The sequence below is a fragment of the Balaenoptera acutorostrata genome, chromosome 16 (assembly GCF_949987535.1).
Source record: "Balaenoptera acutorostrata chromosome 16, mBalAcu1.1, whole genome shotgun sequence".
Lineage (NCBI taxonomy): Eukaryota > Metazoa > Chordata > Mammalia > Artiodactyla > Balaenopteridae > Balaenoptera > Balaenoptera acutorostrata.
In genome coordinates, this window is record NC_080079.1 from 11,021,336 (window position 1) to 11,038,731 (window position 17,396).

The window sequence follows — 17,396 nt, forward strand, 5'->3', positions numbered from 1 at the left end:
GGTAGCAGACTTATCTTCCCACCATGAACTACTAGAAAACCAAACAGAATATGTGAAACAACTGTTTTCAGACACTGGATAACAGGCAGCATAAGAATGTGATCCCTAGAGAAGGGAGATAATCAAGGTGAACAAGGTAAGCTCTACAATCACCTTGGGTTTCTGCCTGGAGGCACTTTCCAGATCTCAGTGCAGGGAGACAGATCCCAAGCAGAACACAGCAATCTTGCTGAACTGAAGAGACAGAAATCATAGTTCGGAGAGACTGAGGCAGCTTTTCAGGGTAGAGTACTGGAGAGGAAGGAACTATGGAAAGCAAGAGCTCCAGAAGTCTGTCTAGGTATCCCTTTGAGTCTGACTGGATATTAAGCTGTGTGTTTTTAGAGTGAAACTCCATGGGACTGGGTAAGGAACAGCAACCTGTGAACTGAGACGAACAATTCCCAGAGCTTACATAGGGCTGGGAGACACTTTAGTTCCACCAGCCAGAGTGGAAAGACCACAGTGAATACCCAGGGTATTTAATAGAGATTTTACAAGGGCCACAACATTTAGTAGGTCTAACTAGCCTTCGAATAAAGGCTACTTTAGGATCATTCTAATAAAACTTAAACACAAAGGATCTTCCAAAGGAACAGTTTGCTCTTCAAATAAGCTGACTGCCTGCCAGAGCAAAGGCCAACTCTCTTTAAAGGAAGGCGACAAAATGTATATATGCTCAACAAGGTACAATTTACAGTGTCCAGCATACAATTAAAAATTACTAAACAAGTCATGAGGCAAGAATGGTGGCCTATAACCAGGAGAAAAAAAAATTAGTTCATAGAAATAGACAATAAGAGCCTAAATCCTTTAGGTGTATTTTTGTCTCTTATCCAAATTCTCCTTTTCATAATTAGCAACTTACTTTACTCCTGTCAGACTCTTCAAATACAAAGCCACTCCTGTTTACCTACAGTCTGATGTGCTTGACATGTAATTAACTAAAAATTTACAACAAGTCCTCAGAGGCCACCTGATAGCTTCTGCCTTGGAAGAAACAAAGGTTGAGCTTTGCATGGGTGAGATAGAGAAAAGTTGCTCACCCCCAGCTCCTGACAATAATAAATACTAGATAAATTCTTTCCAGGGAGGTGATGCACCAATTTCCTTTTCAGCTTCTCTGGGCTTTGTAAAATTGTCTCCCATTCCTACTTCCCCATCTCCATGCCTACAGCGATTTCAAAGCCAGTGAATGAGAACACACATAGCAAATATTGGCAAGATCTCAAAAGATGAAAGTAGGGAAAAGCAAAATGAGGCTCTATTTGGATTGTACCTCAGTCTTCTCTATTATTCTTGGGGAACTGTGCCAAATTATTTCTTTTCTTTAAAAAGTACATTGAAAAGCAACCCAACATTCAATCACTACGATTTTACAAATAGCTACCTAGCACAGCCTGCAGAAAGTGGCAGTCACCACGTACACAGAATATAGACTGCGAAGAACAGGAGGGAGAAGGACATTTTTTCCATCTCAGCTTCTATGCGGTAGTTTAGGAACTTAGCTTTTGCTTAGCTTCATTTAACCAAGTAATCAGTTCAAATTTAAGCATTTATTTTAAATGTCATCCACCCCTGACCACCACCACTGGCACACACACAAGGCTCTTGATGTGTAGATTTTGAGTGTGAAAGCAAATCTCTAACCCTAAGAAGGATGTTTGTCCACTCTTTGAGTACGCTGGGCACACTGAATTGCAGGGCCATTCAGCAGTTCCAAATGTTATTATACTATACATCCTGGAGTTGAAGTGGCTTCTGCCGTGCCTCTTAGTCATGTCACTGTGTGGGTAGCGGGGTTCTGGCCAACAATGACCACACACAGTTTGGGACTGAGTGACTTTTACAGCCGTCTCACTGGGTTCTGAGAGCTCTCCAGAGCTGACAGCACAGGCTAATTAGAAAGGCAACTCAAGTAATTGACTAGATAATGAGGGGAAATGCCTGTGATTTAACTTTTACCTACTATTGTTCCCTGTGGGGTTTTTGAAGGGAAGTAATCACCTCCTCATTATTGCAAAGTGTTACTTGATGTGTGTTTTGTGGTTGCTGCCATTTTGTTTCTTCCTCTGAACTCTCCAGGAGCCTGAGTTACAGGCGTACCTCCTTTTATTGCACCTCACAGCTATTGCGTTTTTCACAGATTGAAGGTTTGTGGCAACCCTGCATCCAGCAAGTCTATTGGCACCATTTTTCCAATAGCATTTGCTCACTTCATGTCTCTGTGTCACATGTCAGTAATTCTCATACTATTTCAAACATTTTCATTATTATTTTTGCTATGATGATCTTTGACCTGTGATCTTTGATGTTATTGAAAAAGGTTACAACTCACTGAAGGCTCAGATGATGGTTAGCAGTTTTTAGCAATGACGTATTTTTAAATTAAGGTATGTACCTTGTTTTTTACAGTACACAGTATAGTGTAAACATAATATTTATATGTACTGGGAAACCAAAAACTTTGTGTGTTGCAATATTCACTTTATTGCGGGGGTCTGAAACTGAACCCACAGCATATCTGAGGTCTGCCCGTATTTGTTGCCAAAAGACCTGAGCTTCTCTTAGGTATCCCATTAAGATCACCTCAATTTCCAAGAGTCGAACATGAAACACAGACTCTAAGCAGTAAGCTAGTCTTACATTTTCCCCAGTGAATGAATTCCCTCATAGACACACCCTGCATGTGTCTGGTCTTGGCTTGCATATCTCCAGATAAGGAACGCACTACCTCACTTGGAAGCCCATTTCTCTACTAAGAAAGTTCTTACAATGGAACTGAAGTATCTCTCCTACTTACTGGTTCTAATTCTTCCTTCTCATGCAAGAAACAGTCCACTCAGGTTTCCAAATGATGGCTCTTGTGTTATACTCTGCTCCAACCCCTTCAACCACTCCCCAAACCCGGTCACAGCCCAAGTGTCCTCCCCTCGAGACAGTGACACTGCAATAAAATTCTGACCCTCTCAGTTTCTTTTTCTTTTCCCTTCTTTTTCTGCTTTTTTTTCCCCCCTCTATTCGTCCTTCCTCTCGTCCTTTTTCCTTCCTTCTGTCCCTCCCTCTTTCCTTCCTTTCTTACTAAAAAACATCAGACAGAGAAAGACAAATACTGTGTGATATTACTGAAAAATACAACAAACTAGTGATATAACAAAAAAGGAGCAGACTCACAGATATAGAGAACAAACTAAGGGTTACCAGTGAAGAGGGGGAAGGGTGGAGGGGCAACATAGGGGTTGGAGATTAAGAGGTGCAAACTATTAGGTATAAAATAAGCTACAAGGATATATTGTACAACACAGGGAATATAGCCAATATTTTATAGTAACTACAAGCAGAGTATAACTTTTCAAAATTATGATTCACTATATTTTACACCTGTAACTTCTATAATATTGTACAATTATACTTAAATAAAAATACACACACACATATATATATAAATTTGAAACATTGTTCAGAAACACCAATCACATGCCTCTAGTATTCCCCAAGTCTCTTTGGAAGTGCTAGACTCAAATCTGCTAATGTGGTAGCTCTCTTGCTCCATAAAAATAGACTCTTGGATCCTATTTACTCAAGAAGCACGGTGGAAATGTTGCTTTGGGATCATATTTTTTCCAGAATGTCAGCCTCAGGCCCCCACTTTTCATTTCACTACACATCTCCTGAGCATGAAATAGAGCTGAGAGTCAAGAAATCACTTGGTTCAATTCAGATGACAAATTTTGGTCCCATATAGCAGCTGATAGAAGAAAAAGAGTTTTATAAACATGAGGCCTTCTGATGAGTGTCCTAAGCCTGCACACCATAGCACAATGTGAAGACACGGCCTCTGAGTGCACACCAAGCTCGGTGACTCCTTCACCCACTAAATGTGGTGCTTCTCTTTTCATAAGCATAAACTGAGACCCTAGAAACTCCCCACCTGCCTGCAGGGGGACATGTCATTCACAAATCAAGGCAACTGTCACAACTCTTCATGGAAAACTAACATCATACTTTTAAAAATAATTCTCAAATAGTATTTAATGTGTTTCATCATTGCTTGTGATATTGATGGTGTATTAACTTACTTTCTTCTTGTTTCTTTGGAAAACAAAGTACGAGGACTGCCTTTTCTCTTCATATCACATCAAAGTAAGGGTGGATTTAAATGTGTAGTTATGGATTTATATACACATATTTGGAGAAATAGGACAGCCGTATCCCTACATTTTCTAAAAGGACATAGCAGGGATCAATAACAGGGTAAAATTGTGGCTCTCAGCCATCAGACAGAAATGGAAGTCGTAGCCTAGCTGCATGTACACACTCAGGCTGATGAAGGAAGGCCACGGAATTCTAACCAGCATGCTGAGGTGCTCTGCATTCAGCCTGCATCACCCAAGACAGAAAACAGCGTGTTGATGAGGGAGAAAGTTGAATGACACAAAGTTCCACTGGACAGGCTCCAGGCATCAGCCAGGAGAACGGAGTGCCATGGCTGGCTTGAGGGCTGAAGCTGAGCCGGAAATAGGACTAGGAGCAAATGAAACTCATAAAAGAAATGCAAGGCTCAGACAGACTCACACTCAAGAGAAAGGAGACCAGTGGGCAGGGAGGAAGCGGGCACTGTGTTTCAGGGCTTCGCGGTTACTGGCCCTTGCTGAAAGCAGTGTCCATTTTGTTGGTCACCTGGGATGCAGAATGAAACTAAACCTGGCTAAATAGGAAAAGGGAATTCACTAGTTCAAGTGAGTAAAAAGCCGGGGGCAGGTCTGGTTTCTGGAACAGATGGGTCGAGAGGCGCAGACAATGTCATCCGTTTCATCTCTGTCTTTTGGCTCTGATTTCCTGTGTGGGCTCCACCTACAAGCAGATGCCCTCTTCTGCTGCTAAGATGGCTGTAGCTGTTTGAGGCTCCCATTGCATCCTCACAGCAATCTCAAGGAAAAGAGAACTTCTCTTTTTCAGTGGTTCCCACAGAAATCCTGAAACTGAGTCTTGGCAGCTCTGATTGGTCTGCTTCAGGCCACATGTCCATCCCTTAAGGAGCTGCCCTCTAGCAAATCATTTTCTGGGACTAAGATGAGCCAACTTCTTTGTTTCGATGTCTTCTCTGCTCTTCTTTTTCTTTTTCATTTATTTGTCAAATTAGTTACTCACTCTTTGGGGCAATTTTCATTACGTACTGGAAGGCGCAACGTTCCAAAGAAAGGAAGATGTGTTTATGAACTGCGTTGAGAATGCTGCAGTGTACACAACCCAAACCTTGCCTTATCTTCTCCCTGCCATGACTCAGATTGTTGGCTGGTCTCCTGCAAACCCCAGATCCTCCTCATTAAAGGATGAAGCCACTGTATTCTTAGTCTAATTTGCAATCATGGCTTTAATCTTGTGTAAGTTGAAGGAAGAGAAGAGACTAAGCCCTATGAGAGACCCATCGTCCTTGGGATTTAGAGAAGGACAGAACTTTAGAAGCTGTCTAGTTCAAAACTTCATGGTGGGTGATCGCTAATAGTCCCTTTCTCCAAGATTAGTCAGTAAGAAAAAGTAAAAATTAGAGTCAGCATTTCTCAGGTGCTCGTCAGCTGCCAAGCACTTTTACCTACATGCTTTACATGCATTAATTTGCTTAATTCTCATGTAATGTCTCAGATGAATACTATCATTATCACCATGTTACGGATGAAGAAACTGAAGGTAAGAGAATCTAGGTAACTTGCCCAAGGCCACATGGTACAGCTGGGATATAAATCTATGGGTATGAATCTGTGTTTGAGCTAAGATCTGAATAATTCTAGAGGTGTCACTCTTACCCACTCAGCTATAGTTTTTCAACCAAAACTGAGTAGGACTGAGTTAACAAATATATAGGGAGTAATGGACAATATTCTGAAAGACAAAAAGTCACATACCTGTACAATGCCATTGAGCACACACCTTCCATTGAAGTCTGGGTAAGACTTGGAAATTATGAATTTAAGTGGGCAATACATGTCAAGTTACTTTATTTTCTTTAACTCAAATTAATTTTGATTCTGAGTCCCCAACACAATCCTTCTGGCCTGGCAAGGAATCCAGGCTCAGTGAATTGGGGGCTGTTCCTACCACCTCTGGGTAGGGCTCTGGGGGTCTTACACAGAGGAGAATGCTTAGGGGGTCCCATGGTTTCCAGTCCTTGCCAACCCACTCACTGCTCAAACCCATGTGGTTCCTCAGGTATAGAGATTCTGCTGCCTTCTTACAGCCCTGGTATCAATCTTGGTTGAGGTTGAGGGCTCCAAGATGTGCGGGTCCCCCCTCTCCAGGCAGATCACACAGCCAAGCCTCCACTTCTCTCCCACATTACCCAGGAGGCTCTCTTCTCATCATTGAGACCATCATTCTCAGTCTCCACCGGATGTGAGCTCCACACGTACAGGAACGTTTGTCTGTTTTGTGTACTGATGTCTCCTCAACACCTAAGTCAGAGCTCAACACACAGACTTGTGCTGCTTCTGCCCCCGCCCCGCCCCAGAAAGCCCTTCCTGCCTCCCTGTCTCCCCAGAACACCCAACACTGTCCCCACAGTAACCTAAGGCCATCAAGAGAAACAGGTTTTCGGGACCTGGGGGAGAAAGAAACCCAGAGTACAGAATGATAAAGGCTCTCATTCTTTTTGATTTCCCCTGCAGCAGAGACAGGACCCAAACTAATATCTGAATAAATCACCCTACCCTTCATGGACCAGCCAATGAGATTTCAGCACTGTTTACCTATGCTTTAGCTGTTGGGAAAAAGAAGAAAGACATGAGTGTGAAGACAATTATAAAGATTTCAAAGGTCTTTCTTACTGAAATGACAAAGTTTGAGAAGTTCCTCTCTCCAGCCCCAGAATAATGAGATAGCATTCGTACACTTAAAGGGATTTCTCTCTCTTTGGTGGAACAAAAGAGATCACCTTTCAATGTGGGGGAGACTGATGAAGTTCTATACAAACTGCCAGGCTCAGCACCATCAGTGCAGGTGGAGAGAGAGAGAGAGAGAGAGAGAGGCAGAGGTACCTGGCAGAAGGAAAGATAAGTGTAGAAGTCACAGACGTACACCAGCGTACAGAAATGCAGAAAAGACACTCTGAAGTACATAGAGACAGAGGAGAAGGAACCACTAAAAAGAAAATAGCAAGAGTTAGAACACACCAGTGCTGAACTGCAAATTAAATGCTCTATCATTCCCCAGACTTAACTAATTTCACATTAAAGCAGTAGCTATACCACTTAGGCAGCTTGAGAAAAAATGATTTCATTGAATGAGCTGTCTCACTGCAAACCTGCTTCAAGGTTCAGCCACTTAAAGAAATAATATATTTGTTATCCTTTGCCTGCCCTCATTTCCCAGGCACTTCTCCATGTGTACAGGCAGACTTCAGATATATTGTGGGTTTGGCTCCAGACCACCACAATAAAGCAAATATTGAATACAGTGAGTCACTTGAATTTTTTTGGTTTCCCAGTACGTATAAAAGTTATGTTTACACTGTTCTGTAGTCTAAGTGTGCAACAGCATTATGTCTAAACAAATGTACATATCTTAATTTAAAAATGCTTTATTGCTAAAAAATTGCTAACCATCAATCACAGATCACCATAAAAATATAATAAAATAATAATAATTTGAAATATTCAAGAATTACTAAATGTGACATAGAGATACAAAGTGAGCAAATGCTGTTGGAAGAATGGTGTCGATACACGTGCTCGATGCAGGGTTGCCACAGACCTCAATGGTGGGGAAAAAAAGCAGAGCTCAATAAAACAAGGCATGCCTGTACTTGGTGTTTTGAATTCGCTCTCTCATAGCCCTTCGGGTATCAAATTAAAAACGACTCTGTCCTCTCCTTTTCTTGTCTTTCTGGCAAATGCCCCTTGGTTTTGTAAAAAATTAATAAACAGAAGCCTCAATTAGATAGAGTTGGGAGACCAGAAGGGGGAGCTATCACACCCTGTGAGGAGAGCAGAGCCCAACAAGAAGAAGAAAGACTCTTCTTTCCTGGCAAGGACTCAGCCAGTGGAAAGCCATGACCCTTTGTTTACTGTGGCCCGCCCAATTTCCTTTCCGCCTCTATAAAAGTGTCTCCTTCCTTTGCCATGGGGGGACTTGCCCGTGGCCTGCGGTGGTTGCAGACTCTGCTGATCCTAAATAAACCCGTCTTTGCTGGAGAAAGACCTGGTGGTCTATTTGTTTCAGGTCAACAGTTTACAGCTATGTTTTAATCAATAGGCCTGCAGCTCTAAGTGTGCAATGGACAGCTTCTTGAAAGATCTTTGTAAATCAAATTGTAATATAGCAGCACTATTTACAATAGCCAAGACATGGAAGCAACCTAAGTGTCCATCGACATGAATGGATAAAGAAGATGTGGTATATATACATACAACAGAATATTACTCAGCCATAAAAAAAGAATGAAATAATTCCAGTTGCAGCAACATAGATAGACCTAAAGATTATCATACTAAGTAAGCCAGACAGAGAAAGACAAATATCATATGATATTGCTTATATATGGAATCTTAAAAAAAGGGACACAAATGAACTTATTTAAAAAACAGAAATAGACTCACAGACATAGAAAACAAACTCATGGTTACCAAAGGGGTGGGGGGAGAAGAGGGATAAATTAGGAGTTTGGGATTAAAATATACACAATACTAAACATAAAAGAGATAACCAACAAGGACCTACTGTATAGCACATGGAACTATACTCAATATCTTGTAATAACCTATAATGCAAGAGAATGTAAAAAAAGAATATATATATTTATATATATGTATAAGTGAATCACTTTACTGTTCACCTGAAACTAACACATTGTAAATCAACTATATTTCAAAAAAAATTTTATTAATCAAATTTTAATAAATTATATCATATAAGGATGGGTTGGGGTATTAGTGTGATGATCAATACTTAGGTTAAGAAAAGAAGGCTTTTGTTAAGTTGATTGGTTTGCTTTGTTTAATGTAGATAACCTCCTTCAAGGTATCTGGGTTTGGTTGCTATGTTGTTTTGTTGTTATTTTTACTTCTCTCTCCACAGCTCAAATGTGATAGCTTTGAACCTTCTGAAACACTTTCAGGAGAACAAGCATTCTGTATTCTACAAGAAGGGAAGGCTGGTAGATTTTCTTTTATTCAAGCTGGCTCTCAGGGAACTATGGAGTAATTGGAATGACACGGGACTAGGAATCAAGAATTCTCTCGCTTTTAGTTGTGTCACCTCAAATAGGTAACCTAAATTTGATAAGCCAACCTTAGAGGGATAATGGTGAGAAAAAGTAAGAGGATGTGCCCATTCTTTAATTCAGCAACATACCAAGGGCCTCCTCTGTGCTGGGCCCCGGGGACAGAACTGTGAATGAGACAGAGGGGTCCCTGCTCCCACCAGACCTACACTCTGGTGAGGGCAGAAAGGAAAAAAAAAATGTATTTGTTTGCCAGGGCTGCAGTAACAGAGTACCACAAACTGGGTGCCTTAAACAACAGAAATGTATTGTCTCACAGTTCTGGAGCTAGAAGTCCAAGATCAAGGTGTCAGCAGGGTGGGTTCCTCTGAGGGCTGTGAGGGAAAGGGTCTGTCCCAGGCTTCTCTCCCTGGCTTGTGGATGGCCATCTTCACACAGTCTTCCCTCTGTGTAGGTCTATCTCCAAACTTCCCCTTTTTAAAAGGACACAGGTCATACTGGATTCGTACCCACCTTAATGACCTCATTTTAACTTGATTACCTCTGTAAAGAACCCCTCTCTTTATAAGGTCACATCGTAAGGTACTGGGGGTTAGGACTTCAACAGATGAATTCTGAGGGATGCAATTCAACCTGCAAGAGTATATGAATAATATAATTGTGACATGAAGGAACTTAATAGGAGAATCTGAGAGAAAAATAATTATGTGTGTGTGTGTGTGTGTGTCAAGAGGAGTAGAGGACTGGCGTGGTGAGGGATGCTTGGAGGAGGCGGCATCTGAGACCAGAAGAAAGAGAAAGAGCCAGGCAAGGAGGAGCCCAGGCAGAGCTGCTGGGTGCAGAGGGCACAGGGGTGCAGAGGGAATAAACTGCTCAGCTGGTTTATGAACAGAGGCGGGGGAGCCCAGAGCAGACACGCAATGAGGTGGATGGATCTCAAAAACAGACAGAAGTCAGTAACAAAAACCTTGGTTGTATTTATATGACATTCTAGAAAAGGTACAACCTTAACAACAGAAAGCAGATCCATGGTCGCCTGGGGCTAGGGACAGAGGAGGGCGTGGCGAGCAGAGGAGAAAAGGAAACTCCCAGGAGGAGGGAGCAGTTCTGTATCTTGCGGTGGTGGTTACACAACCGTGTACAATGATCAAAACTCAAAAAGCTGGATGTTCAAAACAGGTGAGGTGTATTCTACGTAAATAATACCCAAATAAAAAAAGAACACACGGTTATGATGTGATTCTTCTGTGTGATACTTACAGGATTTAAGCCATGTTAAGACATGTTAAGTAGCTCAAAATGGAGTCACAGCGGCCAATGTAAACGTCCATGTAGTTGTTTTGAAACGTCTGCTGTAGGACTGTGAGTGTCTTAGAGGGATAAACTAAGAGTGGTACTGAGATAAGAAGTCTGATGCACCACGGACATCACTGGAACACAAAGAACAACTGGTAGAGCCAAGACCCCTCCCCTGTTGCTCCTTAAAAAGAGACCCCACGCCAAGCGGCTGGAAGGCCCTTCTGCTGGAAGGCCCTGACTCCAGGCTGCTGGGAGCTGTTCCAGATGGAGCTGCCCAAGGCCCTGTGACCTGTGCCTGACCCGGGACCTTCGCTTGTGCTGAGACGCCTCCTTCCCGGACTTCTCCTAGAAGGGCTCGTTACCCCCTTTTTCTATTTTCCCTACTCCGTCTGACCTGTGTTGTGTGCTGACTGGGTGCAATAAACCGTGTGAGTTAAATACTGACTATATTTTGTACATCTCCAGTCCCATGATTCTTACCTGGCCTCAATGCTGGGCCCTCCAACACACACACACATGCAGACATGCACATGAACACAAACATGCACGTGCACACACATGGATACTTTGGCTCCTGAGTGGATCATGGATTGGGGGGCAGAGGTGGACGTGGTGATGCAGGTAGGAGGCATCACAGCAGTTCGGGTGAGAGAGGGTGACCCCTTGGACTAGGGCGGCAACAGCAAAGGAGGGGAGGAGTGGGCAAGTGAGGAGTGGCAGGTGTGAGGTGTATTTTGAAGGTAAAACCAAGAGGAGTTGCTTATGCATCGGACGAAGGGAATCGGGGAAAAGACACCATCAAGGGAGATGCGTGGGACTGGGGCTTCAGCAGATGAGTTGATAGTGGCCCTACAGGACACAGTACACAGCACTGACTGAAATATCAACCAAAAATAAAACGTGATCGTTTCCGAGATCTTTCCCTCCCAGAGTAGAGGACACCCTAAGAACAGCCCCGTAGCACAGTCCCCTTCTCCTCTATCCTGTCCTCAGGGAAAAAGGGAGGCAGGAGCAGGGCTCCCAGCCACAGCGCCTGAGAATTGCTTGTGACTCTTCACTATGGATTCCGGGTCCCTCCTTCCCCTCTAACTCAGGAGCTACAGGGTGGCACCAGGAAATCAGTAATTAAGAGAACAAGGAGGGCTTCCCTGGTGGCTCAGTGGTTGGGAATCCGCCTGCCAATGCAGGGGACGCGGGTTCGAGCCCTGGTCTGGGAGGATCCCACGTGCTGTGGAGCAACTAAGCCTGAGCGCCACAACTACTGAGCCTGCGCTCTAGAGCCCGCAAGCCACAACTACTGAAGCCCATGTGCCTAGAGCCCGTGCTCCGCAACGAGAAGCCACCGCAGTGGGAAGCCTGCACACTGCAACGAAGAGTAGCCCCAGTTCACCGCAACTACAGAAGAGCCCGCACGCAGCAACAAAGACACAACACAGCCAAAAATGAAATAATAAAATAAAATAAAATGAACAAGGAAACCACCCCGCCCCCGTGTACAGGTAACCTGAGGACCTGGAGAAAGGGGACAGGGGAAAATGCTGCAGACTCTCCCTTCCAAGCCCCCTTACTTCTGGGCTGGCCACAGGACAGAGGACACAGCGCTGGCCAGTGTAGAGGGACTCGGAGCACGTTCTCTCTGGGAGGGAAGAAGAGTCTCGCGGACCACAGCTTTCAAGCTGGGCTCCGTTTGCAACGTCTGCAACTTGCTTTGCCAGAGCCTGAATTAGTAACGCCTCACATCCAAAACAGACCAGGGGCTGGAGAACAAATGCCTTCATCCTTGGCCGTTTTATTAGTGCCTTGCGATACTGCATTTCCTTCACCTTAATGGAGCGTGAAATTAAAATACATGGATCCACAAGAACACCTGCCTTTTGTGAACTGGCTCATACTGTTAATTATGTCTCCTAAGGATCCTGCCATACACTTCAGGTTATTACGTCCTTTGTGATTTTAATTACAATTTAATGAAAGCATTTACATGGCCTGTCTTAGGACTTTCAACTGAATAATCATCAGCATTAACAACGCTCTGTTGTTACTTTTCAGAGTCCTTCATTTATCTTAAAATGTAAGTGTTTATATTAAATTTACATTTCATGGTCCAGAATTTTGTCATCATTAACTGAAGTGTAACTCTCTCACTTTCATTCTGCTTGCTATGCAGAGTATGGGGAAAACTGGAATCAAAGAGGTATACGGGCTGCATTGGGTGTTCTTTTTTTAAACAGTAGGCAGCAAAGGCTCCTTTTCCTGCATTTTTATTTTTGACTTTATTTTGAAAATTATGAAATTTTTAATTAGAATATTGTTTAAAATTTTACATGAATTTTGGCTCTGGATTTAAAATGATGTCTCATGAATTGCTATGACTTAGCTTTTAAAGTATCTCACATGTGTTTTCAAAGTTGCTTGTAACTTGAGTGTACAAGTTACTCAACTTAAGTTGAGTGTAACTGCTGCAATTTAAAAACATCTGACTTTGGAAGGATGTCACTTCAAGACTTCCCCTCCCCCGACCCCACAACAGGATGGTGGCTCCCTGGCTCAGTGTAGACACAGGTTTGGAAGGACCACAGCTGGAGGGCTGCACTGGGGCTCACTTGATAAGATCTTCACACACTCCCAGGCTGAGCCTGCAGCGGACGTGGCTGATTAAAGACATCCTGATGGTTCCAAGTGGCACAGCCAGGGCAGAGCTATGCAGGTGACCACTTCTACAGCCACTCGAGTCTTTCCAAATGCAGTCTGTTCCATGGACTGCTGGAAAGTGACAGTCTTCAGACACCAGAAACGCTTCCCATAGCAGCAGGCCTGGGAATCTGGAGAACCACGTGGTGCGCCTGGTCAGAACTGAACGGAGGGATGCCCGCTGCTTTGAAGAGAACCAGCTGGCCGAGGAGCGGCAGGCTCTGTACTCAGACTACAGACGGTTCTCGACTGGCCGCTTTTAAACAGTTTGAAGAGCTGAGCAAGAGACAGCATGTTGCCGACTGTGCTCTGGCGCCTGCCGCCCGCGCCCCATCATGCTGTAACGCCACCTGCCAGAGAGGATGGGGACGCGCCGCCACCGCCTGAACAACCTTTCAAGCACTGGGATCCTAGAGGGGAGAAACTCCTACCTGGAGGCTGCTTCTTTCTCCATCGTCACCCCGCCGTTCCCTTGAAAGGATACGGTAGCCAGGGCCCTCAGAAAACTGCAGTGATCCCCTCCCCATACTTGGAATCTATTTTCACCGTGTTTGGTGGAAGCCTATGTGTGAGCTTATTCAACTCATTTCCTTCTAGATTCAACGATTCAAAAAGCCCTGGAGATACTAAGGCTGTATCTCCAAGTTGCAACTCCATTTCAGAGACATAAGCTGTGGTTGACTGTTCTGAAAGTTCTCAGCCTTTGCCCCCAGGCTCAGCATCTAGAATGACCACAGCCAGAGCTGGCGTTGGGCTACCTCCTCACCCTGGCGGCAGATGTGAGACTCACTGCGGCCCCGAGTGACTTGCGCACTGAATGGGCAACGCCACGTCTTCCAGGTGGGACATTTTATTATGCTTTACAACCATGAAATCATAGGATGGTGGCTGTGATAAAAAACATTTCAGATGCAGGAATCGACCAAGCTGTGCCCGCCCACCCTTGCAGCCTCCTTCCAAACCCACAGGTCTCTCAGAGAATGTTCCTGGGTCCTTCCCTTGCAAACTCAGGAGAGCTGAAAGTAGACATGTAAAGTAGCAGGAACACCGTCGGCAAAATGGAAGCAGAAGGATAATTTGGAGAAACAACTGATGAGGAACACACTACAGAAAACCTCTTCTACTGTGTTATGATAGGTGGTGGAGCGTGGCCTGGGCTCAGTGTCCCTCCTCCGAGGTCCCAGTCATACGGGGCCCTCGGTGATCCCCTCAGGGGGCAGGCCGGGTGCGCTGTCGGCCGTGGGCCTCTCATCTTGCTTCAGCGACGGCGGGACTCGTAGACTGACGTAGGGTTTGTGACAAGCTGTGTTGGCCAGAGGCGGGTAGTGCTGTCTGTAGCAAATGTAGGCAAAAATGAGGCCAATGACTCCACCAACAAAAGAATCTAGGACAGAAGAGCAAAACCGGGAGGAACGCGTTATGATTCATTCAAATGTGGCCAGTTATGTTTTCCAGAAAGCACTTTTCCTACCGGTTGCAATGACTGGTTTGTTGACTGGACCCCCTGAAAGACTGAAGGAAAGAGAAACCTCACTGGATCTATAGATCTTGCGGCCTCTGCAAACTCTTATCATTTTTAGAACTTAAACATCCCTTTTAAGTGTGTACTTGAGTCTTCTCTTTATATAATATGCAGCTGAACACAGCATGAACTCAGATTTGCATTCTTGATTTTGAAAATCAATTCTAAATTCTGGAAGAATTCCGGCCATCTCCATGGGATCTGGATACCCTCGGGGGCTGTCATTTCTTTTCCTTTAGCAAGTTCCCACTGGACTCCTGCAATGCTGCCAGTGCACCACAGAAACCCAGCAGGCACGCTGGCCTCTGCCTCACAGTCAGCGATTTCCCAGGGATGAAATGAAACTTCTGAGTCACAAAGTGAATGAAACATTTTATGATACACCAGGATTGGCAAACTCGACAGTCCCGGCGGGAGGGGCCCAATGCCTCCAAAAAGCTGCAGATTTTATCAAGTTGGAGGGCGCTTGGGGGGCAGACAAGGCAGGAGAGGGTATCTGCAGGTGAAACAGGCCCCTTCACCACCTCTATGGCGGCCCCTTGCCAAAAAGGGCATTCAGCTGGTTCCAAGTACAGACCCCATGAAAGTAGCCCATCCCAACAATCTTCACTGTGTGTGTTTGTGTGTGTGTGTGCATGTGTGTGTCGTGTGCATGCATGCCCTTTAAACTGACTATGGGTTATTCTTGCCAAAAAGATCCTAAAATAATGGAAGACCTCCCCTGACAAGAGAAACTTTGCACTCTCATGAAGGTCGCTGCCAGGCTGAACTGTCATCCTCCATTTGCGGGTTTCCACTCTCACCTTCATTACCTTGTTGAATCGCCCACACCTGCTATGGGCAGGGAGCATCAGCCCCATTTTACAGAAGAAATTCAGGCTCAGAGAGGCCAACAGAACCTTCCACGGCCCCACCCCTTGTTAATGATGGAACTGGCCTTGAACTCTGGTGTCCCGACTCTGACCTGCACTGCTTCTCGGGGCTGTGCTCGAACCCTGGCAGGTTCATCCCAAGCTTTCTGTTGTCCCAGCTTTCAGAACACAGCAGGCCATGACTGAAGGGCAGTGCACCTGGGTTCAGATGGGGGACAACAGCTTTCCTTTACCAGTGCCGGGGATGTTAAGTCTCCAGACCCTTCCCAGTAAGCAACACACTGCGTACTGACCTCAGTTTAAGTCTCAAGCTGACTCTCCTGTGTCTCCTGCAGGGGAACTTGGGGCGGCTGTCAAAGAAATATGCCTTCCAAGAAAACAAACTGTTCAACGCTTCGATATCTGCACCCCACTTATCAGCCCTTTTGTGACAGGTATTCTGGCTCCATCTAGAATAACTGGAATCATCTTTGAGGAAAAGGACAATATTTTGGTATTTTATTATCTTTTGAAGAATTGCTTCTACCGTCAGCATTTTTACTAGACTAAGAGTAAAACGTTTAAAATCACTATAATAAATAGCTTTAAGCTCTTTTAAATAAATATAGTAATTTAGTGCATGTAATTTTATTTATAAACAGCATCAAAACAGGTAAGGAACACAGGCATTTCTATGATGGCAGAATGAAGGCCCACTGTGTGCAGAACAGGTGCCCAGACCCTGCTCTGGCATCTGAGGGTGGACACAGCTGCTAGTGATGGTTTCCCAAGTGCAAATATTGGGTTGGCCAAAAAGTTTGTTTGGGTTTTTCCATAACATCTTATTCCATAACAATAGATGAGGTTATCCGCCTTATTAGACGCCTTCCCACTGCTCTTAGGGACTTGATTAAGCCCCTACGGCCTTCAAAGCCACATACCTGGTCCTGCTGACCTCCCAGCCATCCCCGTCCCCTCACTCTGCTGCAGCCACCGTCTTCCTTCTGTTTCTCCAATATGTCTGTTTCCTCCCCCTTCTCCCCTTCAATCCTGGGAATCCCTTCCCTTCATCTCATCTATTCACTTTCTACTCATCCTTCCAAGCTCAACTCAACATGCTTGTGCAAGGATTCATCACCTGACCTCCAGACTAGACCCTGTCTCCCAGGGATACACTTTCATTAGCCCCCGGGGGATAAGAATGGCAAATAGTACCGAGCTGTGCAATGATGTAATGTTTAACACTGGACTCTACACTCCACCAGGGTAGGGGCTCTGTCTGGGTCATTGGCTGTTGATTCCTCAGTGCCTGGAACAGCACTTTGCTCACCTTACGCAGAATTAAGTTGGCGGAAGGAAGTGGATGAATGAATACGTGCACAGCAGCTGGGGGCTAGATTCTGGTTACTGCCCTGTGGTGTCCTGTGTGGGCCCCGTTCCCCTCTCTGGGCCTCAGTTCCCTCATTAGGAGCAAGTGCGTGGCCGCTGAGAGGCCTTCTCATGTGAGTGTCCCAGGAATTTGGTCCCCAGGGTCAGCCTACTGAGACTGCCTTCAGATCATTTGGAAACTGCCAAGGCATATTCAGAAAGTAGGTCCTATCCTTGATTGGGATAACACATCTCTTACAAACAAAGGTCATTCTAACAGGTCAGAGAATGAATAACTGTAGCTACTTCCTCTCCATAGGAGTGCAAACACGGTGCGACTGTGGTTACCACCTGGCAGAAAAGCGAGGAAAACAGATTAGTGGCCACTCAGCCCTGGTGAGTAGCCTCCAAG

At 44.8% G+C, this 17,396-nt stretch overlaps 1 protein-coding gene across 5 annotated transcripts in view; it reads right to left on the reverse strand.

The window, feature by feature from the left end:
- The window catches only part of PLPP4 (phospholipid phosphatase 4), a 197,281-nt gene that overhangs the window by 60,002 nt on the left and 119,883 nt on the right, over positions 1-17,396 (reverse strand). For 2 of the 5 annotated variants that reach the window (XM_057531164.1, XM_028164260.2), the window contains one exon: positions 14,098-14,627. The exons of 2 other annotated variants lie outside the window; for them this stretch is intronic. In XM_057531164.1, the coding sequence (XP_057387147.1) occupies positions 14,428-14,627 (200 nt within the window). In that variant the 3' untranslated portion in view covers positions 14,098-14,427. Of the gene's footprint in view, positions 1-14,097; positions 14,628-17,396 lie in introns of those variants that run through there. One more of the 5 variants, XM_057531166.1, reaches the window with a different exon arrangement.